General features: G+C 36.4%; 2 protein-coding genes across 4 annotated transcripts; both read left to right on the top strand.

Moving 5' to 3' along the window:
- The first annotated feature begins 267 nt into the window (after nucleotides 1–267).
- On the top strand, nucleotides 268–1,357 carry LOC107784474 (NAC domain-containing protein 83-like). Its single transcript, XM_016605611.2, has one exon. It carries the CDS (start codon nucleotides 365–367, stop codon nucleotides 1,175–1,177), a length of 813 nt encoding a protein of 270 aa, XP_016461097.2. The 5' UTR covers nucleotides 268–364; the 3' UTR covers nucleotides 1,178–1,357.
- Nucleotides 1,358–8,880: 7,523 nt separating this feature from the next.
- On the top strand, nucleotides 8,881–26,253 carry LOC107812624 (exocyst complex component SEC10b-like). 3 transcript variants are annotated; one of them, XR_012708983.1, is made up of 26 exons: nucleotides 8,881–9,014; nucleotides 10,912–11,007; nucleotides 11,107–11,358; nucleotides 11,444–11,518; nucleotides 11,969–12,070; nucleotides 12,362–12,412; nucleotides 12,559–12,664; nucleotides 13,857–13,976; nucleotides 15,592–15,683; nucleotides 15,963–16,128; nucleotides 16,214–16,290; nucleotides 16,643–16,741; nucleotides 16,829–16,919; nucleotides 17,340–17,425; nucleotides 17,938–18,111; nucleotides 20,211–20,264; nucleotides 22,838–22,966; nucleotides 23,070–23,162; nucleotides 23,246–23,392; nucleotides 23,585–23,682; nucleotides 23,890–23,974; nucleotides 24,497–24,555; nucleotides 24,680–24,738; nucleotides 25,184–25,282; nucleotides 25,362–25,445; nucleotides 25,993–26,253. XR_012708983.1 is itself a non-coding variant. In XM_075252554.1 (24 exons), the coding sequence occupies exons 1-24, from the start codon at nucleotides 10,912–10,914 to the stop codon at nucleotides 26,060–26,062; spliced, it is 2,505 nt and encodes an 834-aa protein (XP_075108655.1). In that variant the 5' UTR covers nucleotides 10,790–10,911; the 3' UTR covers nucleotides 26,063–26,253. The 3 variants fall into 3 exon arrangements, 1 of the variants encoding a protein (XP_075108655.1); XR_012708982.1 differs by having other exon boundaries at nucleotides 8,890–9,019; XM_075252554.1 differs by lacking the exons at nucleotides 8,881–9,014; nucleotides 24,680–24,738 and having other exon boundaries at nucleotides 10,790–11,007.
- The last annotated feature ends 1,233 nt before the right edge of the window (nucleotides 26,254–27,486 follow it).

Below are 27,486 nucleotides of genomic sequence, written 5' to 3'. Positions count from 1 at the left end.
TTCTTTAATCAAATCAATTAAGTTCTTCAATGAAATAAAAATATGGAAATTCTAGCGATTTGAAAAAAGAATAGTTCAAAATTTCCAAATTATAAAAAGTTGCTTTGGTCATTAAAAGGAATGAAACTAACAGACTACTAATGTTTATAGGATTTTTAGTTTCTTAAACGGATCGGAGTTACAGCTGTGTTTTTCCGGTGTCCTAATTTTAGTTTCCAAAATTGAAAGAATCTGTCTATATATATATATATATTCCTAAACCCACCTTGGACTCCTAAACCTGCGATACGCTCTTTCTTATTCACATTCTGACAAAGTGTTTTGTGCCATTTTTCTTCAAAGTCTTCAAGAAAGAAGGGAACCCATGGAGAAGAATGTTCAATTTCGTCTCTCTGACACTAATCTGATAATGCAATTGTTGAAATTTTTGGCTGGAAAATGCTTACCAACTGAAGGATTGATTGGCTTTGTAGATATTTACAGCAAAGAGCCATGGCAGTTAATTGGAGACATTAGTTCCAAGAAAACCCATTACTTCCTCTCCCAATTGAAGAAGAAGAAACCCACTGATGCTCGATTCAAAAGAACTACTGGTAATGGGAGTTGGACACAGCAGAATAAAGGCAAGAAAATTCTTGATGAAGATGGAAGTCTGATTATTGGGTATAAAAGAAGCTTGAGTTACAAGCACAAGAAAGACTCCTCTTTGAATGGCCGCTGGTTGATGATGGAGTATTTCTTGGCTGACTCTCTTCTTCAGGAGTTGAAATCTAACGAAGCAAAAGAGTTTGTAATATGTGCGATTATGAAGAACCCCAGATCGGAAATCAGAGGAAACACTGATGCTACTATTGTAGAGTATAAGAGGTTCATTGATCGTGTCTTGCAAGAAGGGGTTCATCTCCAAACCTCAGAACCCTCACAACAGAGTATTATGATTTTGTCTAAGAACAGTCCTATGATGTCGGAGAGCACTTCCTCTGATGTTTTATCTATGGGACAATTAGAACAAAATAATGGAATGCTGGTTCAGACTGATTCTGATGAATTCTTTGGAATACTGAACGTTCAAAATCAAGAATGCTATTATCAGGAAGGTGATGAGGAGGAATTTGATTGGGATTCTTTTTTGGATTTTGATGATCATGGTTTTGTGCAGAATGACTTGGTTTACTAATTCTGGAAAGTTGAACCTTAATGATGTTTTTGAAAAGGGAATTTTTGATTTTGGAGTTTCTTTGCATCCAAGATTTTTTTAAAATTAAATTAGGGTACTTTTAATGGGTATATCTGTGAGATCTTAGGGATTTAGGAGCATGATTCTGACATTGACTTATGTTAGGAGTATAAACTGTTATTCCCGGTCAATATTCCTGTATTTGTAAATATTAATTCTGCAAAATATAAGTTAAAGTAGTGAAACAATAATAATAAATTCGAGCCCACTGAATTCACAGTGTTTCCTTAAGGAATTTAATCCCCTCTTAGTACCCAAGGTAATGGATTATTTCCTCCCAGGATAGAACGAATAACACACTGGTGTAGCGGTACTTCAAACCCCAGTGTTTCGGCGAACACAAAGTTCGGTAGCAAATCACACTTACAGTTGCTTTGTTTGAAGTTAAAAAACAATGCAGAACGAAGGAGTATATACTCAGAAAAACGTATGGAAGTTCTGAGAGGAAGGAATGCAATGTATAGCCAATTTGTTGAGCGAATTGTATGTTGAGTTGAGTATCTTTCTTCAACATTTGCTGCTCATATATATAGCAGCCAAGAAGGAGTGCAAGACCAAACGTCCACCCTTCATGGTGGAGCAAGCATTACATGTTTGTGGAGCAAGCACTTCATGTTTGTGGAGCAAGCACTTCATGGTGGGAAGACCATTATCCGGCTGCCAAATTATCAATACACGGATTGAAAAATATCCGTTTACAAATACAGATAATCTTACGTTAATATTTACTATTAACAAATAAATTTGGTCCAAAAAATTAATCAATCAATCGATCATTTGACCAAATCCAAATCCAAATCCAAATCCAAATCCGAATCCGAATCCGAATCCGAATCCGAATCCGAAGCCGAAGCCGAAGCCGAAGCCGAAGCCGAGCCGAGCGAGCGAGCGACGACGACGGCGCGAGGCTTGCTTTCTTCTTAACTCTTTAAGAGCTACAAGAAGAGCAATTATATATATACCCACCAAAAATGTCTTCCACTTCCAATATGGGACAATGTCTCATTGTTAAGAGGGGGAAACTTAAAATTTTACTCAAAATTTCATTTTTCCTCCATTTCCCATTCACCCTCATTTTAAGAATATTACATCTTAAAAATAAAACCTCAACAATCCCCCACATGAATGGGGAATGGCTATATCACGGAAGTATGCATGAAAAACTGTGTGATTTACAAGCAAGGATTAATTGCATCTGGATAAGTAGGTTTCCCTTTGAACTTTCCGTAGTAAACTTATGTCGGATATACTCGGTCAATCAGTAGATTTGATATCTTTGAACCGTCGATCTTTGGTGTATACCTAGACAATCATAAGTCACACAATCAACCCTTAACCGTCTTTGGTTCTCATTGTTGTGTTCGTTTCAGCCATGAACACCGCCTGGTTTCATAAGTGCGTAGAGAACTGGCCTTACAAAGTTCTCCTTGAAGCGGCTCACACTTCACACTTAAATAGGTGATTCCTAAACGTGTCATCCTGTAGATACACTATTTGATATACCCCGTATCAAATTTAGAAATCATTAAAAAGCCTTAATGCTTTATCCTTGGTACTGAACATTGTCTCATCACGAGAATGGACTAAAATTTTATTTGACAATGTTGAACTGTCATTAATGACTTTGTTTGATCTCTTTGAACCTAGATCTTGGGATCTCCAGTCTTCTAGGTAGAGTTACCGCCACAATGACTTGTTCTCGGCCATAGCCCCATTCCCCTTGATGATTTCTCAACTACCTCTCTAGTTAGGCCTTTTGTAAGTGGATCCGACACATTATCACTTGACTTTACATAGTCAATTGTGATAATTCCTCTAGAGAGTAATTGCCTAACGGTTTTATGTCTTCGTCGTATATGACGAGATTTACCGTTATACATGACGCTCCCAGCCCTTCCAATTGCAGCTTGACTATCACAATGTATGCATATTGGTGCCAACGGTTTGGGCCAAAATGGAATGTCTTCCAAGAAATTCCGGAGCCATTCAGCTTCTTCACCGGCTTTATCTAAGGCTATGAATTCAGCCTCCATTGTAGAGCGGGCAATACATGTTTGTTTGGACGACTTCCAAGATACCGCTCCTCCACCAATAGTGAATACATATCCACTCGTGGACTTAGAATCAGTTGAACCGGTGATCCAATTTGCATCACAGTATCCCTCAATCACCGCAGGGAAATTACTGTAGTGCAATTCAAAGTTCTGGGTATGTTCTAAATATCCCAAAACTCGTTTCATTGCCATCCAATGAGATTGGCCTGGATTGCTCGTATATCGACTCAGTTTACTTATAGCACAAGCTATGTCTGGTCGTGTACAATTCATGATATACATTAAGCATCCCAATACACGAGCATAATTCAATTGTGATATGCTTTGGCCTTTGTTCTTTGCTAATGCAAGATTCACGTCAATTGGAGTCTTTGCAACTTTAAAGCCCAAGTGCTTGAATTTTTCAAGTACTGTCTTAATATAATGAGATTGTGACAATGCCAGACCTTGAGGAGTCTTATTGATCTTAATTCCCAGAATTAAATCAGCAACTCCCAAGTCTTTCATATCAAACTTGCTATTGAGCATACGCTTAGTAGCATTTATGTTGGCAATGTCATTACTCATTATCAACATATCATCCACATATAGGCAAACAATGACTATGTGATTTGGAACATTTTTAATGTACACGCATTTATCACATTCATTTATCTTAAAACCATTTGACAACATTGTTTGGTCAAATTTCGCATGCCATTGTTTGGGTGCTTGTTTTAGTCCGTAAAGAGACTTAACAAGTCTACATACCTTCTTTTCTTTACCTGGAACCACAAACCCTTCAGGTTGTTCCATGTAAATTTCTTCCTCCAACTCTCCATTTAAGAAGGCCGTCTTAACATCCATTTGATGAATTTCAAGACCATACACTGCAGCTAATGCTACTAACATCCGTATGGACGTAATTCTTGTAACTGGAGAGTATGTATCAAAGTAGTCTAGACCTTCTCGTTGTCTATACCCTTTAACTACGAGCCTTGCCTTGAATTTATCAATAGTGCCATCATCTTTGATTTTTCTCTTAAAAATCCATTTAGAACCCAAAGGTTTATTTCCAGGAGGAAGATCAACCAATTCCCATGTATGGTTGTTCAATATGGATTCTATTTCACTATTGACTGCCTCTTTCCAAAACAATGATTCCGAAGAAGTCATAGCTTCTTTAAATGTTTGAGGCTCATTCTCCAATAAGAAAGTCACAAAATCTGGTCCAAATGAAGTAGACGTTCTTTGACGTTTACTACGTCTTGGATTCTCCTGATTACATGTACTTTCTTTTGTTTCTTCCCGAGGTCGTTTAGATCCTTCACCAAACGACTCACATTCCTTTTTATACGGATATATATTTTCAAAAAACTCAGCATTATCTGATTCTATAACTGTATTATTATGAATGTCGGGATTTTCTGATTTATGAACCAGAAATCGATATGCTTTACTATTTGTCGCATATCCTATGAAAACACAATCAACGGTTTTCGGTCCTATCTTTACCCTTTTGGGTTTAGGAACTTGCACTTTTGCCAAACACCCCCACACTTTAAAATAATTCAAGTTGGGCTTCCTTCCTTTCCATTGTTCATAAGGAATGGATTGTGTTTTGCTATGGGGCACTCGATTTAATATTCGATTAGCCGTAAGAACGGCTTTCCCCCACAAGTTCTGTGGCAAACCAGAACTTATCAACAACGCATTCATCATCTCCTTTAATGTGCGATTCTTTCTTTCCGCAATCCCATTAGATTGGGGCGTGTAAGGGGCTGTTGTTTGATGAATAATTCCATATTCTAAACATATTTCTTCAAAAGGAGATTCATATTCACCACCCCTATCACTTCTTATCATTTTTACTTTCTTGTTAAGTTGCGTTTCAACTTCATTTTTGTATTGCCTGAATGCGTCTATTGCTTCATCTTTACTATTCAGTAAGTAAACATAGCAATATCGAGTACCATCGTCAATAAAAGTTATGAAATACTTCTTTCCACCGCGAGATGGTATTGACTTCATGTCACAAATATCTGTGTGAATTAAGTCTAAAGAATTTGAATTCCTTTCAACTGACTTATAAGGATGTTTAACATACTTAGATTCCACACATGTTTGACATTTTGATTTTTCGCATTCAAACTTGGGCAGTACTTCTAAGTTAATCATTTTCCGCAAGGTTTTATAATTGACATGACCCAAACGTACATGCCATAAATCATTTGACTCAAGTAAGTAAGAAGAAGCTGAAATATTATTATTATTTTCAACAACCATTACATTTAGGTTGAAAAGGCCCTCGGTGAGGTAACCTTTTCCCACAAATCCGAAGCCGAAGCCGAAGCCGAAGCCGAAGCCGAAGCCGTAGCCGAAGCCGAGCCGAGCGAGCGAGCGACGACGACGGCGCGAGGCTTGCTTTCTTCTTAACTCTTTAAGAGCTACAAGAAGAGCAATTATATATATACCCACCAAAAATGTCTTCCACTTCCAATATGGGACAATGTCTCATTGTTAAGAGGGGAAACTTAAAATTTTACTCAAAATTTCATTTTCCCTCCATTTCCCATTCACCCTCATTTTAAGAATATTACATCTTAAAAATAAAACCTCAACATAAACTAGGATGTTTAGATTATGTTGGTGTCAAGGAATACCAACAAAATTGATTTTGTGCAATGTAGATGATGTTTTTTAAGTTCATTCTTGTTGTTTATAATGAAAAGTTCAGTTATGAAAGATGCTCTACTTTGCTTTTGCCCATTTGTTGATGTCATATTTCTTTTATCTGTTTGAAATTTTCTCTTGGTTTGGAGTTCCTTGTATTGTTATGCCTTTCACTCATTATATTAGTACTTGGAACTTTCACTTACCGGATACAAAAAAGAAGTAATGAGAAGAATCCAGTTGTTAGAATTACTCGTGTGTTTATTAGTGCAGCTAGGAACCGAAAAACAACTGCATCAGCAATATCTTTGGAACTGGAGCTCATGGTATCCTACCTCATGGTGGTTTTCAAGATTTCAAGTATGTTCCCTTTTTATTATGTATACATTACGTCTGGACAAATAAAAGCACTAATCTACAGGTCATGCAATCATCTGCTGAAAGTTAGAGGAGAAAGTAACTCCCATTCTAGTCCTATAGATTTGGATAGTAGTAATGTTTCTGAAATGGCTGAACTAGTGTGAATTGGCTTTCTTAGAATTAAAGATCGCACAGGATAAGGCCTAACTTGCAAACTTGTTTATATCTGTAGTGTGACAGTACGTGTTTCTCGGATGGATTAAATTGCACTATACATTCCTCTAGTCGTTAGATATGTTAAACTTCCAGAGAAATGTATATATTAAGCTTGCTGTTTATTAAGCCCACGCAACAGTGTATGGCATTTTCATTGTTTGCCCTTTCTGATCTACAGACATTTCTATCCAATTGACACAAGTTTTTGTACATCACAGGTTCCCTAACAAAACATTGCTTGCACCTGATGGTTCTGAGGAAGATGGAAAAGTTTGCAGCTTCGTTGACGTCGAAGAGGCTAAGGCAATTCTTAGGTTGACTCCAATATGGACTACGTGTTTGGTATTTGCCATTGTTTTTTTCCAGTCAGCCACTTTGTACCTAGCAAGGCATGATGATGGACAGATCTATTGTGTCAAACTTCCAAATACCAGCTGCGTCTTTAGAATCTTTCATTGCCTTATCTGTAATGTCGCTCTTCCTGAATATGACACTGTTCTGGTTCTGCGTCTTAACAATCCGAAGGCAACTGTTCCAGTGAGTATCTGGTGGTTAATACCTCAGTATCTAGTGTATGGCATCTCTCAGGCATTTACCATGATCGGTCTGCAGGAGTTTTTCTATGATCAGGCGCCAACAGAACTGAAAAGCATAGGTCTCTCTTTACTCCTGCGTATTTGGCATAGGGAGCTTCTTGAGAAGTTTACTCATTTCAGTAATTGACAAAGTGACTAGTAAAGATAGAAAAGACAGTTGGTAAACAACATATACGGATCCCCTCCACCCCTTTTTTCATTACTAATGGAATATCCTTCACTATTTTACTAAAAATGGAACGAAATGATCTTGTTTTGTTCCTCGGTTGAAAAGAGATGTCTTGAGCAATCGGAGAAGCACTTTGATAAACAGATTTGATCTTGACCGATTCAATTAAGGTATTAGTGTTTGTTCTATTATACAACAAAGATCGCATTTTTTTCACTTCGTTCAAATAATGGTTTTTCGAACAACCTAAATCTGCTTATAAGGAATTCAACTGTCTAATAACCAGGTTGGATGTTGGCCATGGAAGATGATATGGAAAGTAAAAATCCCTTACAAGGTTGCTTGCTTTACATGGTTACTAGCAAAAGAAGCGGTTCTAATACAAGATAATCTAATTAAGAAAGGTTTTCACTTGTGCTCTAGATGTTACTTATGTGGAGAGGAGGCGGAGACAATCAGTCATCTCTTTTTGCATTGCAAATTCACTGTTCAAATATGGAAGATTTTTATCAGTTTAAGGGGAATTTTATGGGTAATGCCGGGAAGAATTCTTGATGTTCTAGCTTGCTGGAATAAAGAGGGCTGCCTTTCTAGTTATAAAGAGAGATGGAGAATTGTCTCAGCGTGCATATGGTGGACAATTTGGGAAGAGAGAAATCAGAGATGTTTTGAAGACAAATCCAGAAACATCCAGAAGACGAAGATGAAATGTCTAGCTCTCTTCTATTTTTGGTGTAAAGAAAAGTTTTTGGAGGATCATGAATCCATTTTTGATGTGCTAGATTCCTTGTGAGAAGAACAAGGATTATAAGTGTTTTAATTTCTTTTTTTGGGCACTCATTTTGTAATTATGGGTGAGTTCATAAATTTAGTGAAGTCTATATATTAATATACAAATACGTTAACATCTCAAAAAAACAACCTAAATCGTGCACATCTTGATTGCTTTTATTGGCTTCTTTGCTGAATTTAGTGTATTGACATTACTGTATACTTGTATTTCTCCATATCTTATAGCTACTATAGAACAAGTGTTGTGTAAAAGCAACTTTGAGTTATGGATGTAGTATAACTTGAGGATCAGGAAACTTTTTTATTTTGTGTCTCACACAGCAAAACTTAAATTATGTGAGACACTTTCATTGTAGGACAAGTGGACTTGTGGTTTACACTTAATTTATTAAAGAAAGAAGAAAAATGGCAATGCGTTATTTGTTTTAATGGGTCGGATAATTATTAGCATTTTTCTTTTGTTAATTTTGACATTTCTTTTTACCCTTTTTCAAATTCATAACCAATTAAATCCTTTTTTATTAAAGGAGCTTCAATATATAAAGGGTGAATAAATTGTTTACCATAAAAGCAAGGTTGAAACTAAATTTTGTTTTTGGATAAAATTAAAAAGCTAAAGGTAGAAGAACCTCATCAACCCTTGTTTTTGTTAATTGATTTTTTTTTTCATGTATTAATAAATGTCTTCACTTGTCAAATAATGAGATGCCTCGCATAAATTATGTTTGTTATGAAAAATACAAAATAAAATTTCTTCACAGATAAACACGTGGAACGTTTTTAATGGGTTTGAAGTAGTATTACGATTCCGCGAAACTTTCGTACTTGCAGATTCAATATGTCATCATCTTGCTCCCTCTCATCGTCCCTTTTTCTTCATCAATGCTAAGTAGACATTAACACTGCAGCAATTTAAGAAGAATCAAGAATTGCATAACGTACGGTGAGAATACAAAATTAAGTTTAAAAAGTTCGTATGCATTATTGTTTATGTTTTTAAACTTTAGATGGGTAAGTTAAATAAGCTTTGTGTTTGTTCAAATTTCAAAAATCAAAATACAAATGATTTCTCCAGATAATTACTATATAAAATGCAGTTCTTGATGGGCGATTTTGCTATCTCCAAATTTACAATTTTAATGGGCTATGCTTATTCTGTAGCATCAACTTTTCTAAACCTATGATTCAATGCATATAAGGACTTTACTCTATGTACCAAATAAGGCTAGTTATACGGGGATAGTCGGGTTATAATGATTTTATATCCATCTCCCAATCCAATGTAGTTCATGGTTGTTGAGAAATATGCTTTACCAGCTCTTGGTTGAAATTCCGTGCGTACGCATTCCCATAAACTATTTCTCTTGTGTTCTATTTCTCAAATGATATCAGAGCTAGACCCGACTCTATTCTTGGTTTACTTAATGTGGGACCCTCATGTTATGTTGTCTCATGTTTTGTTGTCCATGCTTCAAATGTCCAATCTGGGTATGCAAGGTGTTAAATGCCCCATAACCGTTGTCTCCTTATATAGTTTTAGGAAATTTCTCACTTCATGAGTTAGCTTTTACTATTGAGTTAGACACAATGTCTATTTTCTTAACAGTATCTCACAGTTTATGACATGGTTATAAGCAATAAAAGGGCAGCTCGGTGCACTAAGCTCCCGCTATTCGCGGAGTCCGGGGATGGGACAGACCATAAGGGTCTATTGTACGTAGTCTTACCCTGCATTTTTGCAAGAGACTGTTTCCACGGCTCGAACCTGTGACCTCCTGGTCACATGGCAACAACTTTACCAGTTACGTTAAGGCTTCCCTTCACCATGGTTATAAGCAATACATGAACGAAAGGGTCTTTTATCTCAAAGAAGAGTGAGTAGGAGAATCTTCAGTTGAACCGTTGGTAACCAAAGTAGTCCGGGCAAAAAGATGCAAGTCATTATTCAACTACACTATATGCTCTTTTCGTCGCTGCTTCTTAGAATTGGCTTTTGCAATTGCAATATTTTTGAGCCGAGGGTCTTTCGGAAACAACCTCTCTACTCCTCGGGGTAGGGGTAAGGTCTGCGTACACACTACCCTCCCCAGACCCCACTAGCGGAATTTTACTGGGTCGTTGTTGTTGTATATCCTATTAAAGCCTATTCAAGCCTATGAGAGCAGTGGGACCCTCCAATCCATGTATGTTAGAGTTGCACATCGGTTAAGAGTATGGGTTGCAGTATCCTTATATGTTCTTGTATAATTGTCACCACTTGAGCTAGTTTTCGGGACATAGTCCACATGTCCAGTCTTGACTATGTGGGGTGTTAGAATTCTACATTGGTTAAGTGTCTTCTTATGTGGTTTTTGAACAACTCTCACCACTTAAGCTAGCTATTGGAGTTGAGTTAAGTGCGGGATCCATTTTCTTAACAATGTTGTTATAAGCCCTTATGATGTTCAACTTTTGTGTAATACCAGCTACTTGGACAAGCATGATAAGGTTAAGCAAAAAAGGGAAGATTTCAAATGAAAATGCATTATTCCAAAGAATATGTGAAATAAGAGATGAAATTGACATAAAATAGATCTACATCCACAATCATCCGATCAACTTTTACCCGACATAGAAGTATTTGGGCAGATTCAATATTTTCTTCAATTTTTGTGGCATTTGTCTTATCTTTATTGTTAAGTTTCTACTGGCTGTCAATCATGCACTAATATCACTTAGTAATGAATTTTCTGGTGCCAATGAGAATAATGATGCTTTCTCTCTGATGCACCATATTTGTACTAATTTTTACTCACTTTTGCTGTTTGTCAAATGATCATGTTTCATGTGGACTAGATGAAAGAGATTAGAGATGGATCGCAGGCTAATCGTATGTCAAAATCTGCATCTTCTGACTCTAATCCACTAGTTCTTGATGTAGATGATTTCAAGGTGATGTCTCAGTCATCATTTAGAGTGGAAAATAATCCAAACTTAATTTAAAATATTCAATTGTTAATTGTTAGCAATGTGCTATATTGGATTATGCAGGGAAACTTTTCATTTGATGATTTGTTTGGTAACTTGGTGACTGAGCTATTGCCTTCTTATCTGGAAAAAGAAGCAGACTCATCAGAAAGTCACGGGAACATCGTTGGAATTGATGCACTATCAAATGGGAATTTGCGGTCAAATGCAGGAAAATCAGCTCAAGGACTATCAAGCCCATTGTTCCCTGAAGTTGATGCTTTATTATCTTTATTTAAGAATTCAAGCACCCAATTGGTTGATCTCAAAAGGCAGGTATATGTAAAGGACATTGTGCTGATCCACTGAGGTTTATTCTTTCTGAATACTTTTTATCTAAAGCCCTTGTCTTTGGTGTAAGGTTGATGGTAAACTAAACAATCTCAAAAAAGAAGTTGCTGTCCAAGACTTGAAGCACCGTAAGACACTTGCTGAGGTCAGTAAGACCAGGAAATTCACGCTTATGTTTAGTTCTGGCATCACAAGATAAAATCATTAGTTTGCTAATGGAACACCTTTTCGGTTATTGCTTGGAAACGTTAGCTCACCTGTCATGGAATCCTTCTCTTTTTTTTTTTTTTTTTGAGAGGAAGAACATGGGAATTCATGGAACTAGAATTGACTAATTAAAGAACAAAGTAGTGTCCTAGTAAACATGTTCAATGACACTCTATGATGTGAAAATGTACTTGATGTGCTTACTATATTTCTCTCTGGAAAGCAGGATTGAACCATTTGTTTCCTCATTTGCCTCTCACATCATCTTTTATTCAAATTGAACTTCTAATCATGTTCAGTATCTTTCGTGGTACATGGAGCTTCTTTATACACATTGATCTAACGAAAGCCTAGAGAGCTTAGCTTTGATTAGTATTAAAATGTGCAGCTGGAAAAAGGTGTAGATGGATTGTTTGGTAGCTTTGCACGTCTAGATTCACGTATATCCAGTGTGGGTCATACTGCAGCCAAAATAGGAGATCACTTGCAGGTAAATATTATCTTTGCTTAATTAGCTTCGCTATTTTGTTCTTTGCTAGTGTTGCAAGAAATTGATTAAATGCATGACTTGGGTTATTTTTATCTGATACATAAGTAAGAAAGTAAGATTTGATTACTCCCAGAAAAACTTAAGTGTTCTTCCTCCGTTAAAAGAATGCCACTTTTTACGAGGACAAAAAGAAAAACATTTGTTCTAAATTTTTTAATTTTCCCTTTATCAATTTGTTTCCTGAGTTAGTTGAGACTAAGTTGGTATTAATGAACCTTTGTTGCTGGTCAGAGTGCAGATACGCAGAGAGAATCTGCCAGTCAGACGATAGAGCTCATAAAGGTAACATTTTGATGAATAACCATCTGAAAGTCATCTCATTCATGGTGCACAATGCATAAACTCATCCTTTGCTTAAGAATCTCTTTTTTGTGTTTATTTTTATACAAAAAAAAATTGACGGTATTACATTGACTTGCATTCAACAGTACTTGATGGAGTTCAATAGAAGTCCAGGAGACCTGACAGCACTTTCTCCTTTATTTACTGATGATAACCGCGTTGCTGAAGCTGCTTCAATTGCACAGAAATTAAGTAATATTATTACCCTTCTCTGGATATTCTCAAAGCTATAAATGTGAAGTTTCCTCACCAAAATTTGTTTTACAATCTTCAGTTGAGCTCACCTTCTTAAGGACAAACTTGGTAACTGGTTGTAACTAGTAGCTACTATTAAGGAAATGCCCCTGCTTGGCTGCTTATGCCTCTTCATTTTTTTTTCTTTTACTTCAGCTTTCCTGTTTTGGATAGTTAAGGTGCTTGGCTGTATGGGGCATTTCCATCTGGTTTTCCTTTGCCTACAAAAAATAAAAGTGACTTTAGATGCCTTCATTTATCGTCCTTTGTCCCCCTATTCTTTCTTTCTTCTTCGTCTTCTTCCTTTCTCTCTCTTTTCACCTTTTCTTGAGCCGAGAGTCTATCGGAAACAGCCTCTACCTCGCCAGGTAGGGGTAAGGCCTGCGTACATACTACCTCCCCAGACCCCACTTGTGGAATTATACTAGGTATGTTGTTGTTGTTGTTGTTTAGATGCCTTCATTGGAAATCAATTAGCAATATTCTGCTTCCTTTAATTACTTTTACCAGAGAAAGCTCAGTGTTTCTGACTCTCAGACAACTTATATCTCTCAAATACCAGGTTTTGGTTTTGTGATAACTATGTAATGGTTCACTAGTCCTCTTTCTGTGGAGAGCCATCACATTTGAGATACTTGACACAAATGGCTGGGTGCTCTGTGTCCTTTTACTTTTGGGGTTAGGTGGTGGGACTGCCTGAGAGTTTACTTCAGAGTGGCGATGGAGAAACTTGATAGCCCTTTGGTTTAGGTTAATGACTTAATTCTCTCAATAATTGCCTGTTCTCCCATTGGTGATGTTGCTTTAGGTTTTGTTTTTCATTATCAGTAAAAACACTAATATATTTACTTCGCAACATGTCCTTAATATGTGAGGATATTAGAGGATTTTGCCGTCCACTTGTTTAGCTTCTTCTTTTTGTACAACTAAAAGCAATGTCTTGATCCCTGATTCAATACTTGGGATTGAGGATTGTAACAACAGAGAATTTTTCTTGCTGCATTTAGCCATTTACATTTCTCTTGTTTTTTGATTTAAAAGGAAGGATTTGAGTGACTAATCATATATCCTTCGTCTGAAGATTTTCATCTTTGATATGTAACACTAAGATTTTTTCCCCTGGATATAATCACATTTCATTTGTTTTCAGGATCATTTGCTGATGAAGATGTTGGAAGACAAAAAACAACTGTCTCCTCTGCTGTTGGCAATGCAACTTCAAGTAAAGGATTGGAAGTTGCTATCTCAAACCTTCAAGAGTACTGCAATGGTACAACAGTGAACAATTCTTTTCTTTGACTACTTGTGGTTCGGTGCTCCTCATGAATTTTTTCAAGAGCTGTAAAATAGTTTTGAAATACTGCTAAGTTTGCAACTGCTGTTCTCCTTGACAAGCTAGTAATTCACAAGCTACCTCAAGGAGAAATGAAGAACCTAAATCCACTGCTGGAACTTCACTTTTATGTTTAAGGAGAAGAATATTTGATTGAACTTGTGCTGATGAAAAAAGTAGAGCAGAAGTAGTTATTCGTCAGTAGAAACACGAGATGGAGTTTTAAATACCTTTTGACAACTCTTAGAGGAACCCTTTTAAGATACTTCTTAGGATATGCGCATTCTCACACTGTGCTTCCTCAGTTGATAAGCTTCTATGGTTACCTTATTCTTTTCGGGAAGCAAGTGGCAGTGTCATCAATGGCTCACAAAAAGGCATTTTTAGGCCATAAACCTAGGTGCTGAACAGGTTAAGTGCTTCACCTCGCTTAGGTAGTGCTTCAGTCCAGGCACCAAGGCAATAAGACCTGCGTCTTATCACGCAATGGGTTCTATATTGATGATGGAAGCACTAAACAATAACTATGTCACCTAATTATAATTTTTATCAAAATTTTAGACTATAACATTGTTGTTTGACACAATGATTTTCTTGTCTGGCATGGAACATTTGACACCAATGGAAGTGCTTAAGACTTTTAAGTGACGGACTTTATAATTATAACTAAGGCAGAAGGTTCTTATACTTTGGATGGTCCAGCACGAAGCATGTTCGGGAACAATGAACATGCACAATACCTATGAAACTCATATCATCGATGTGTTGCCCTTTTTCACATGTCTCTTGACTTTTTTTCTTTTTGGAAGATGTAAGGTCGTTTTATTTAAGGATGTTGGGACTTTTGTTTAGTGCATCTGTATCTCTAAGAAGAGGAGAAAAGAACATGGAAAGAGGTCAATCAAACATTTGTTGTTAAAGTAAGGGAATAATGAATACCAGAATATTATGTTCCAGCTCTTTCAAAGATCAAACTGCTCTGAATCTGAAGTTGTACTGATCTTTGTAGTGGATGGTTCAGTTTGAAGCTCTGAGTTATAAGCCATTAACTTGAATTTGCTCAACTTGTGACAGTCCTGAATATTTTTTACAATAAACATAAATTTGACATATCATAGCAGGGTAGTGTACATTTAAAGGGCATCTGAGTTACCAATGCCTTTTATTCATGCTCAGGTTACTGGTGTTTATTTCAAAAAGTTTCATGGGGAGAAGTAGCTACATCTGTGAAGATCTGTGGATCTGCTTAAACTTGTAAAAATTAATTTTGTCAACCATTACTTGGGGTATTGTCTCTTTAGTTTCAAATGGATTTTATGAGATTGACAGACAGTACTGCATTTTAAGATCTAAATTGTTACTAGTGGGGTTCTAGATTTCTACATTCGCGGTATGAATGTCTAGTTTTTTTTCTTTCTACTTGTGATGGTTTTTGGTAGCTAAAGCGTCTATTTCTTTTTTTTTTCCTTTTGTGTGTGTTTCCTCTGATGTCGCATCCACATTTTCATCTTGAAGGACATTCTAAGTCATCTTCTTATTTGGTGACCTGTAGAGTTGGAAAACAGATTATTAGCTCGATTTGATGCGGCTACACAGAAGCGCGATTTGACTAGGATGGGTGAATATGCTAAAATTTTGTCACAGGTAAAATCAAGCAGTTTCAATAGACCTGTCAAAAGTTCTTTCATCAGATTATTACTTTATGAAACTTACTGGAAAAATGGTATAAGGTGCAGCTGATCAAAATGTATGAATAACTTAAGGGGATTACTTTTTCTTTGCTCACATATTCTGGACAAGTCAGAGTCTCTTAAAGTTTTGGTTGTGCTCCATTGGAAACATCTGAAACGTTCTTTCTTTGAATTATGTACCAAATATCAAAAAGAACTCTTCATTTTTTGACATGTTCGTTCATCGAAACAGTTTAACAGGGGTACCAGTGCCATGCAACACTACGTAGGATTACGTCCAATGTTTGATATTGAGGTGATGAATGCGGATGCCAAATTGGTTCTTGGTGATGAGGGTGCCCAACCCAGCCCTAGCAATGTTGCTAAGGGACTTTCTTCAATGTTTAAAGAGATTACAGGTTAATCTGATTGAAGTTTAGAAAAAAGGTGTTTCTCTTGTAAATATATTCCTTGTAAATCTTAGCACATTATGCTCTCTTCCAGACACGGTGCGAAAAGAAGCAACCACCATAGCAGCAGTTTTCCCTTCCCCTAAGGATGTAATGTCGATATTAGTTCAGGTACGGTTGATTAATACTTTTTGAGGCAGTTTAAGTCCTAGTTTTATCTTCTTTTTGTATGATGGTGCTGTATCTGAAAAAATTAAGCTAGCTCAGGCTATGTTGTTAAATAGCTTTGGCAATATATGCGTAGAAGGATTAACAATTAACATACGTGCTTTGACATGGCATTGGTTATTTTAGAAGTAGACAATTTCTATCGATGAATGTCTTGAGCTTCCTCCAATTTGTCTGCTGTACTTTATATATTCTGATTGTTTCCGTTCCAGCAAAGTGCTTTCTGAATGAGTATAGCAAAGAAAAGAAAGTGAAATGGTGGAACTGGTGACTAATTGATTGAGATTATGAACAGCGTGTCTTGGAGGATCGTGTTCCAAAACTTCTAGAGAAGCTCTTACAGAAACCATCTCTTGTTAACCCACCTTCCATGGAAGAAGGTGGACTTGTATTAGTAAGTGACGTCACGGAGATTGTGTTTTCCTTTGTACTTATCAAAAAGGGAAACTAAGGGCTTTGACTCTTTTCTTGCCTTGTTAAGTATCTCAGATTGCTGGCCGTTGCATATGAGAAGACACAAGAGTTTTCTAAGGACTTACGAAGTGTAGGATGTGGTGACTTGGATGTTGAAGGTACAAATAAAAAGTAACCATTTACCATCTTGTTATTACTTGAATGTAGCTGTTGAAATTGAATACATGTGCTATAACCTTTAACAGAGGTACCGAGTGCCAAAATCAGCATTTGGCTGCTTTTAATTTAGAGAATGTGCTGCTTCAAAATGGTACTTTAAGGATTTACCTTACAAAGACACTTGTAAATGGATGATTTAAGCCTTCATTCTAAAATCTCTCAACTTGGACAGTTAGTGAAAGGTTCTGAAGCAACTGTGGCCTGCCGCTGTGGTTGAATTCTTTGAAGCAACTCAGTATTTTTTAACCACAAGGCCAATATAGATTGTCCTGATCACAAACTATTTCCTTTTCTCATTTCTTTGACCGACTTTGTTTATGTTGATTATATTTGTCATCTCCATTTTTCTTCTGGTTCAGGTTTGACTGAGTCTTTGTTTCTACCACACAAAGACATATACGTGGAGTGCGAGCAAGCCTCTCTTAAGCAACTTTACAAAGCTAAGGTGTGTGGCAGTTTCTCTCTTTGAACAGTCTGTCACTCCAAGTTTTTGTTTAAGGAATCCATTTCTCTCTTTTGCTCAAGTAGAAGAAGAAAATTTTGAAAGAAGTTATTTTTCATGATATAAATAATCAAAACTCCTGAAGTAAAATATATCATAACAAATAAAGGAAAGAATTTATTGGTTGTCGAAATTCTGGTATAAACTGGTTGTTGGGAACCTTGAGATACTTCCGATCCAAAGCACCAAGTAGGTGCCATATAAATTGCAAAAGATTTACTCCACATTGGCTTCCGCCAATTTAAATTTAGTTTGCATGAATTTTTGCACGGTAGCTGACAAGGCTACCTGTCTCTGGAGAGCACTAAACAATCTTGAAACTCCACATTGTCATTGTAATAATAGACACTTCTGAACTTATTAGATGTTTATGAAAGTTCTCCACCTGTAGGATATCATTCTACTGAAACCTGCTCTTGAACAATATTGAACAGACTTCTTGCTTTAATTTGCAGATGGACGAACTACGTAGTGAAAGCCAGCTGTCCTCAGAGTCGTCTGGGACAATTGGACGCTCAAAAGGTGCTTCAATGGCACTTTCTAACCCGGAAATTTCTGTAGCTGTGGTGACAGAGTTTGTTCGCTGGAACGAAGAAGCAACATCCAGATGCAGTTTGTTTTCATTACAGGTACATATTACATGTTTCAAGATCTTGCTGAAGCTGCACCTTCATCATCTCTCAATCTTTTGCCTTTGCCTGGCACACTAAAGGGAACTATTTATTGCATTAGGCTTGTTGAATTGCCTGAGTAGATTTCGTTCACACCATATCCATTGCAATCTAATCGAGTTTTTGACCTCTTCTCTTAAAAAAGATGCCGCGGGCTAGTCAGATTAGAATTTGGCTATAAAATTAGGCCGTTTGACTGCTGATAGTGAAAGCGCAAGATTCTCTATTTTGGACATCTTGTAAACGCAGATTCCCGTATCACATCAACAAATTATTTAGTTCATAGAAAGGTCGGTAGAATAGTGAAAACCAATAGTTGGCTTATACATACAGAGGGAGTGACAGGCTCTTCCATGCTTTCTTTTGTAAGAAAAATACATTTTATTCAAAGGACCTCAGCATAAAGATTGCACTGGCTATATGCAAAATAGATGGATTTGTCCCTTTAAGTATGTCGGCTATCTGTAAAATCCAGCATTTTATCTATGTCATCTGCAACCATTCTCTTACACCAAATTCTTAATTAATTCTGAAAAAAATTCTAAACTTTACAAGAGAATTATCTGATTTCTCCCGAAACACATGGTTTCTTTCTATCCTAACTGTCCAAAATACAGATAAAGGAATTCTTCTCTATGCCTGCATCTGATCCTTAGCTTTTTTCCTTTCCAACTGATTATCAACTGAAAGCGTCAGCACTGGATTCAGTTAAAGTTCAAAAAAATATACCAGATTGCCAAGTAAATTTACGGTGTGACAGTACATTTTGCAGATTCAGCCAAATCCTCAATAAAAATATCGCCACTATATAGGTTAAATACTCTTATGTGCAAGTTGTTTTGAGCTTGATATGCCTCATGTAGAGTTAAACATCCCAGTCAAGACACTTATTGGGGCTCCAGTTCTCCAAAGCATTCTCGCTGGCCAATTAACCATGTTCCCTGGTTTAATTTTTCTAAGGAGCTTGATAACAAGATTTAAGTGAGTATCTGCCATCCTATTTAGCTTGTTACCATAAGGAGTCTTTTGCGCTTACATCCAATGCCAGCTTCTATCAATTGTAGTAGCATATGGACCCTATAAGTCTCCCATCCATTAAAGTTTCTCCCAACTGTATCTTCCAACCATCAATTACTTTTTGAGTTTTTGAACAACAGCCTAGAAATTTGTCGCCAAATGTTGCTTGTATGAATCCCTCTGTCAGTAAAAGTTTTAGACCTTCTATTTGCTTTAACTCCCAAGTCCTAGAGTCGTATTCTTTTCTCTTCTACTTTTTGAGTATTTAAAATTTCCCTTACATACCCATTTTCTGGATGCTCGTATTTAAAGGTTTTTATAATTAATGTAACAGCAAAATACACTTTGGATAATCGTATCACATGTGCTAGTATGTGCATCTCAGCTGGACACTGGATACCAAAAAACAGAAGTGTCGGATGTTGTTTCCTATATGTACGTCGCCTCTGTGCTTCCACTGTATTTAGTAGAAGACTTTGTGTTTTGTTATTTATTTCAGCAAAGTGTGATATTGTTAAAACATTATTATGCAAACAGGATGCAAACGTTCTACTAGTGTTATCTTTTGTGACAATAACACCTGGGTCAGTAGTCTTGTCAATTTTACTAATTACTACTTGCATGTTACTTCATCTTTTGAGGAGAACGAATTCAATTAATTAGTAAACAAGTACTTGAAGGACTATTATCTCACACTTTTATCACATTTCTCCTTTGATGCCCAGACCAGCCTCATAAGTTCATTGATGCATATGCTAGTTATCCATGGAAAATTGAGGAGAGCTGGTGCTAATTTTTCAATGGCTTCAATTTAAGCTTCACGATGTCATGTCCTCAATTTGCAATATGTATATAAAGACAATTGTAGAGCATTAATTCTTGTAGTAATCAAATATGTCGTATTTACTTATCTTTTTTAATGTCTTCCACTGGTACACTTAGAATCCCATTCTCTTGACATGATCTATTTATCAACTGATTTACTTCTCAGTTAGAAACCTACAGGAAGAAACTTAATGATCATTACGTTTTGTATACAGCCTGCTACACTTGCTGCTAGTGTTAAAGTTGTTTTCACATGCCTTTTGGACCAGGTAAGTTCATCATCTTTGTTTACATTTAGAGTTTGCTCCTGTTGATGCCATCTTATAGCTTTCATCATGTTATTGGAGAGTTGAATAATTGAATTAGAATTTCATAGAAGGTGAAGGGGAGCCTTGGCGTAGTTGGTAAGGTTGCTGCCATGTGACCAGGAGGTCATGGGTTCGAGCCGTGGAAACAGCCTCTTGTAAAAATGCAGTGTAAGGCTGTATACAATAGACCCTTGTGGTCCGGCCTTTCCCCGGACCCGGCACATAGCGGGAGCTTAGTGCACCGGGTTGACCTTAGAATTTCATAGAGAGTAAATTATATATCTGATAGTGTTTTTTTTAGGCTGCTAGTGGCTCCAGTTGTGTCCTTAATATTTCATTAGGGTTGTAGGTTAGGTTGTAGAAAGCTAGTCTGGAAGTGTTTTGTCTAGGATGTTAGTGGCTCTTGTTGTGTCCATATTATTCCATCGCTTCTGTAGTACTGTGCCATTGTTACTGCTTAGTGTTATTACTTTTCTCTCTATTTTCTGGTTATTACGTTGCTGGTGTTATCTTTCTGGACTCCTTTGTTGTTACCGCTACACTGTCTCGTTTCATCTTATTGTGCCGAGGGTCTATCGTTCCTCCGGAGTAGGAGTAAGGTATGCGTACACATTACTCTCCCCAGACCCCACTTGTGGGATTTCACTCGGCTGTTGTTGTTTGTTGTATATGATAGATCCAAATTTCTGTAGTTGATTTTTTCTGCAGTTCTCTCAGATTGAGAAGTCATGTAAGCAATTCCTCTAGTGAAGATTAAGGAGTTATTTTGTTCGCTTTACTTGTCATTTATTGTGAAAATTATCTTGAATTTGTATAAAAACATATTTGACGATGAAGGCAAGAGTCCCATTCAATTTTTGTAATATCTTTTTGTTTTATTGTGGTTGAAAGGAGCTTTGACAAGTGTTAAAAGAGTGGGAGGAGATACAAAGAAATTTCCCATAATTATGGGTTGCACCATACTTGTTTACCCTAGTTATTAATGAGCTAATCAATAGTATACAAGATAGGATTCCATCGTATGTTAATTGCAAACAGTGTGTTAATCGACGAAATTAGCAAAGAAGTCAACCAAAATCTTGATTATGGAGAAGCACTCTAGAGAGCAATGGAAGTGTTTTGTCTAGGATTGTATTTCATTAGGGTTGTAGGTTAGGTTGTAGAAAGCTAGTCTGGAAGTGTTTTGTCTAGGATGTTAGTGGCTCTTGTTGTGTCCATATTATTCCATCGCTTCTGTAGTACTGTGCCATTGTTACTGCTTAGTGTTATTACTTTTCTCTCTATTTTCTGGTTATTACGTTGCTGGTGTTATCTTTCTGGACTCCTTTGTTGTTACCGCTACACTGTCTCGTTTCATCTTATTGTGCCGAGGGTCTATCGTTCCTCCGGAGTAGGAGTAAGGTATGCGTACACATTACTCTCCCCAGACCCCACTTGTGGGATTTCACTCGGCTGTTGTTGTTTGTTGTATATGATAGATCCAAATTTCTGTAGTTGATTTTTTCTGCAGTTCTCTCAGATTGAGAAGTCATGTAAGCAATTCCTCTAGTGAAGATTAAGGAGTTATTTTGTTCGCTTTACTTGTCATTTATTGTGAAAATTATCTTGAATTTGTATAGAAACATATTTGACGATGAAGGCAAGAGTCCCATTCAATTTTTGTAATATCTTTTTGTTTTATTGTGGTTGAAAGGAGCTTTGACAAGTGTTAAAAGAGTGGGAGGAGATACAAAGAAATTTCCCATAATTATGGGTTGCACCATACTTGTTTACCCTAGTTATTAATGAGCTAATCAATAGTATACAAGATAGGATTCCATCGTATGTTAATTGCAAACAGTGTGTTAATCGACGAAATTAGCAAAGAAGTCAACCAAAATCTTGATTATGGAGAAGCACTCTAGAGAGCAATGGATTTAGGATAAGTAGAAGTAACAAAAAAATAAATATACACCACAAATTTAGCCAGCATAAGAAGAATGATATAAGGTGAAATAAGGTGCATTGTGTTGCCTAAATGCAGTCAATTCAAATAGATGAAGCTGTAAGACAATTAGAAAAGGATGACTGGAATGGAGAAGTGCTACAACAATGTTATGTGATAAGAGTTTACCTGCCAAAGTAAAAGGTAAGTTCTACAAAACGTCATAAGACCTGCAGTGTTATATGGAAGTGAATGTTTGGTCTCCAAGTCACAACGTGCCCACATATTGAGTACCCTTGTTATTTGTACATTAGGTCTTCGTCCTGGGTATGTACACTTACATTAGGTCCTCGTCCTTGGTACACTTGCATTACATCTGGTGTTTGATAAGAGTCTTTTCAGTTCAGGTATGTATATTATGTTTATATGTAGCGATGACTAGTTGGATAAGGCCTAATTTGTGCTAAAAGACGAATTATTGAGTACAGAATGAAACAAGCCAAATAGAAATGGTTATTGAGGATTCATAAAACTAACCCCAACTAGTTTGGGACTGAGGCACTAGTAGTTGTTGTGGTACAATTGCTTTCCTTACTCTAGCCTTTCGCAGGTCAGTCAGTACATAACAGGAGGTCTTGAAAGAGCCCGAGATGGTCTTACTGTAGCTGCTGCCTTAAGGGAAAAGCACTTGCTGGGAACTAGTGTTAGCCGAAGAGTTGCTGCAGCAGCTGCTTCTGCCGTAATTATTCTGTCTTTTTTTGTGATCTAAAGTTTGTACTTTGTATAACATCTAAATGGTAGAGAATGACCAGCTGGCTTATGATATGTTTGGTGGTATGTAGGCAGAAAATGCAGCTGCTGCTGGCGAAAGCAGTTTCAGATCTTTCATGCTCTCTGTGCAACGTTGTGGAAGCAGTGTGGCTATTTTGCAGCAGGTGGGTTGGTTTGAACTGTAATTAGATTATTTTTTATGCTTCTTGAAACACTCAATTGCAACTAAAGTCTTGCTTTTCTTCAGTATTTTGTGAACTCCTTATCGCGGCTTTTGCTTCCTGTGGATGGTGCTCATGCTGCTTCCAGTGAAGAAATGGCAACAGCTATGTCTCGTGCAGAGAATGTTGCCTGTAAGGGGCTTCAACAGTGCATTGAAACTGTCATGGCTGAGGTTTGTGCTTCATAATATATGCTTTGGTGTATAGGCTTGATATGTGCTATATGTGGACACCTTATCCTCCCTAGGCAAAACATCCTATTGATCACTTTTACCAACTATTTTAAATTTTCCTGTTCTTGTGTATGTGCTCTCAAACCAGCATTTTGTTTGACACCGTGTTTCCCCTTCTTTGACTGTTATCAGGTGGAAAGGCTACTGTCAACCGAGCAAAAAGCAACAGATTATCGATCACCTGATGATGGCATTATCCCCGACCATAGGCCAACAAGTGCTTGTGCATGGTGAATCTTTATATATATTAGTTACAAGATGCATATATGTTAATCTGGGGTCTTTTATATTGCTCCCATTCAGAAGCAGAAAAATATCATATTCTTGACACAAAAAATACAAACTTTCAGTTGACCTTATCTCTGAAATTGATGTCCGTTTCTATCTATATTTACTTTCCTCATTTATCCTGTGCTGATAATATCTCGATTGACCAGTGTTGTTGCATATCTTTCTCGTGTTCTTGAGTCGGCATTCACTGGATTGGAAGGGCTCAACAAACAAGCGTTCCTGACTGAATTGGTATGTTAATGTTCTTCTTGCTGCTAATGCTCTTATTCTTAGTCCAACCCCTTGATGTTGGAACTATTCTCATAATTATCTGTCAAGTCTAACTTTCTTCTTGAAATTGCCCGGTCCAATGTTGTTTCTAGACGTATGACAATTGATCCTTGCCCCAATCAGCTATTTTTGTAGTTTCAAGGAATTCTGTTTTTGGAAATTGTTCAGTAGCTTTTTTGAATTGGCATAATCTACTTTAATGACATTAAACATGCCCTAGCGTGTAAGTTGTAACTCTCAGACTCACCAATTGTTTGAATTGATCTTGCTAAGGGTGCCTCCATACATTTGTTATATGAATGCTGGGATGAAACTAAAATTTTGGCTCTCGCATCCATTTAGTGCTATGCTTTTCTGTTGTATCTGACAGTTCACCAATGTTCGAATTATCTACAACTGTTTTTTGATTCCGTATTTAGTATTCTTTGAATCAGAATTTCTAGTATTGACACTGCGTTTTTCTATGTTTAAAATCTTTTATAGGGGAATCGCTTGCACAAAGCGTTGCTTAACCATTGGCAAAAGCTCACTTTCAATCCTAGGTAATTCCTTTCTCTTATGAAAATATTTCATAGTTATTATTGTTATTATTATTATTATGAAAATATTTCATAGTTATTATCTAGTATTGACACTGCGTTTTTCTATGTTTAAAATCTTTTATAGGGGAATCGCTTGCACAAAGCGTTGCTTAACCATTGGCAAAAGCTCACTTTCAATCCTAGGTAATTCCTTTCTCTTATGAAAATATTTCATAGTTATTATTGTTATTATTATTATTATGAAAATATTTCATAGTTAAATCTTCTTTGGGAGCCAAATAAAAGGTTAACCATGATATAATTAGGCAATGTAATGTAATCAGGCACAGATCTTTATGCAAGAGAAAGATCCCACTAAAGACAATATATGTTGGAATTGTGGTGATTCAAGACTGATCCCCAGAAATTGTGATAAAAATGTAGAAGAATAGAGAAAAAGAAAAAAGAAGTCCAACAAAAAATCAAAAAATTTTAAAATGCTAGTTTAGCTAATGAGAAGGGTGATGTTGATGTTCTTTTTGTGCCAATTCATAGCACAGATCAAATTATGATTTGCATTTGCTCAAAGTTGCTTCATCTATTTATTATGTTACTGTTAATTGACATAATTTCTCTCTGACTTGTGCAGTGGAGGGTTGCGTTTGAAGCGCGATATAACAGAATATGGCGAGTTTGTTCGTAGTTTCAATGCCCCCCAGATTGATGAGAAATTTGAACAGCTCGGAATGTAAGTTGCAAGTGTACTGAAAATTGTAGGCCTTATACAAAATATATTCTCCCCTAATGATTCCTGTCTTTTGCTTCAGCATCGCAAATGTGTTTATTGTTGCTCCTGAAAGTCTTGGCCCGCTGTTTGAGGGAACTCCAAGCATTAAGAAAGATGCTCAAAGGTAACTAAGATGTTGACATATTCTTGTACACTGTGTGCACAAATCTACATTGTGCTTCCTGCAGATCTCTCACATGATTACTTCTATGACATATGTTCTTTGTCACCCGCAAGGGGTGGCTGAGTGGGTTGTGTGAGTGGTTTCCCACATGGAAGACCTGGAATCGATTCCCCTCACCAGAAGCCTCCTCAGTCAGAGCTCGTCGCACCGGGCTTGCCTAGTGCGGTTTAAATCTCCTGTGTGGTTTGCGAGCTGTTGCATAGTGAGCATGTTACCCGGTGCGCACCCGAAAGATAGTGGCTGCGGGTTTCCCCGTGGAGTTTTCCAAAAAAGGAAAAAATTATGTTCTTTGTCATGTTATGCATGTGTTTAAGTGAAATGTCCACCACAGTTTTTAATAACCAAAAATCTGTTTTATGATTAGTAGACACCAAAAAGGTTGAATGACTTGTATTCCGTATATGGTTGTGAGAAGGGACAGTTTTTTGAGTTCTTTTTTACTTTGTTTTTCAACCTAGGATAACATTTCTTGTGTCTGCAAACTCAGGTTTATTCAACTTCGCGACGATTACAAGAGTGCAAAACTTGCGTCAAGGCTCAGCTCCTTGTGGAATTAGCTTAGTTTGGATCAGAAATTACACTCTGAAAGAAGTTAAGAAATAATATACTGCTGATAGCATAGAATATAGATAGAGTTGACGTTTATATGGCAAGGCTCGTCCATCTCAAACTGGAACTTTTTATTCCTGAGCTGGAAGATTTGGGGAAGCTTTTGCTAATTTAGAGGTAGTTCATCTTAGTTCTAAGTTATATGAACCTCTTTCCTGGATTACTTTTTGTTGTTTAAGTTTTTGAAACCTGCAAAAGTTTCTGATGTGCTATACTGTTAATAATTGACGAGAAAGATATATCGGGTAGACTTAATACTGTAAATTAGGAATTCATACTTAAATATTTTTTATGGAAATATCAAAGATGTAAAGGGTTGGAAATGTCCAACTCTCATGTAAGATTTGAGGAGGTAACGTTGCATATCTGATTCCTTCATATATTCATTTTTTTGGATTCTAATATACAAGATAAATTGTACAATCTTTTTGTTTGTTTTCTTAAACCACAATAGTCAAAATAGAGAAATGCCTATTTTCTTGCAAATACTAAATGATTTTAATTTTTCTAAGAAGATATCGAGTTAAGAAGAAACTAATGTATGCAGAGTATACCAAACATAGAGCGCATAAAATAAAGTGGCATCAGATATATAACTAATAAATCTCGTAAAATGATGCGGCTGCTGATATGCTAGCTTATTTTGGGAAGTGATTATTTTAAAAACTCATCCAAGGCGTATTTACGGAAGTAGCAGGGAACTTGACCGTACTTTCGAAAAAAAACAGTTTGTGTTTGACTAAACAATTTGAAAAACGCTTTTGAAAAATAATTTGTGTTTGGCCAAACTTTTCAAAAAATGTCTTTTAAGTGTGAAATTACGAATAAAGACATGACGAGATTTGCTTAATAGTTAATGTTATATAATTAGATAAATAATCACAAATATCTATTATTAAAGGTAATAATTAGTTTTTTATTTGGTTTATGTAAAGTATAAAAATAAAATTGAAAAGTACTTTATCCTTTCAAGATAATTTCAATATATCAAAAAATCATTCAATAAATATGAAAGTTCATCTCAAAAGTCATTATATATTATTTAATAGTTTGTTATTTTGGTATATATAGTATTTTGCTAAGGGTATTTTTGGTAGAAAGAAAAGTTAAAACTGCTTTTGCTTCTAGAGAGAAACTATTTTTTTCTGATTCTAGCCAAAAAACACTCCCCTCCCCCAAATAAAGCTTGGCCAAACACCTTAAATTGATAAAAAAGCACTTTTTTAAATTAAAAAAAAATTACTTTTGGCTTGAGGAGAAACTTAGTGAAACATGCTATTAGATACTTACAGGTAATAACTTTATCGATAGTGAGAATTTTGTAGTCAATAAATTTGCCTTCAGGGGCGTATGAAGTGTATTGCTGACAGGT

Source organism: Nicotiana tabacum, chromosome 4 (assembly GCF_000715075.1).
Source record: "Nicotiana tabacum cultivar K326 chromosome 4, ASM71507v2, whole genome shotgun sequence".
In the NCBI taxonomy this organism is placed as follows: Eukaryota; Viridiplantae; Streptophyta; class Magnoliopsida; order Solanales; family Solanaceae; genus Nicotiana; species Nicotiana tabacum.
This window is presented reverse-complemented; position numbering and strand designations above follow the sequence as displayed.

Coding starts and splice junctions, on each gene's coding strand:
- LOC107812624 (XM_075252554.1), top strand. CDS start 10,912: ATGAAAGAGATTAGAGATGGATCGCAGGCTAATCGTATGTCAAAATCT. Junction 16,291..16,642: donor TAATGTCGATATTAGTTCAG/GTACGGTTGATT, acceptor GATTATGAACAG/CGTGTCTTGGAGGATCGTGT. Junction 18,112..20,210: donor GCAGTTTGTTTTCATTACAG/GTACATATTACA, acceptor TTTTGTATACAG/CCTGCTACACTTGCTGCTAG.
- LOC107784474 (XM_016605611.2), top strand. CDS start 365: ATGGAGAAGAATGTTCAATTTCGTCTCTCTGACACTAATCTGATAATG.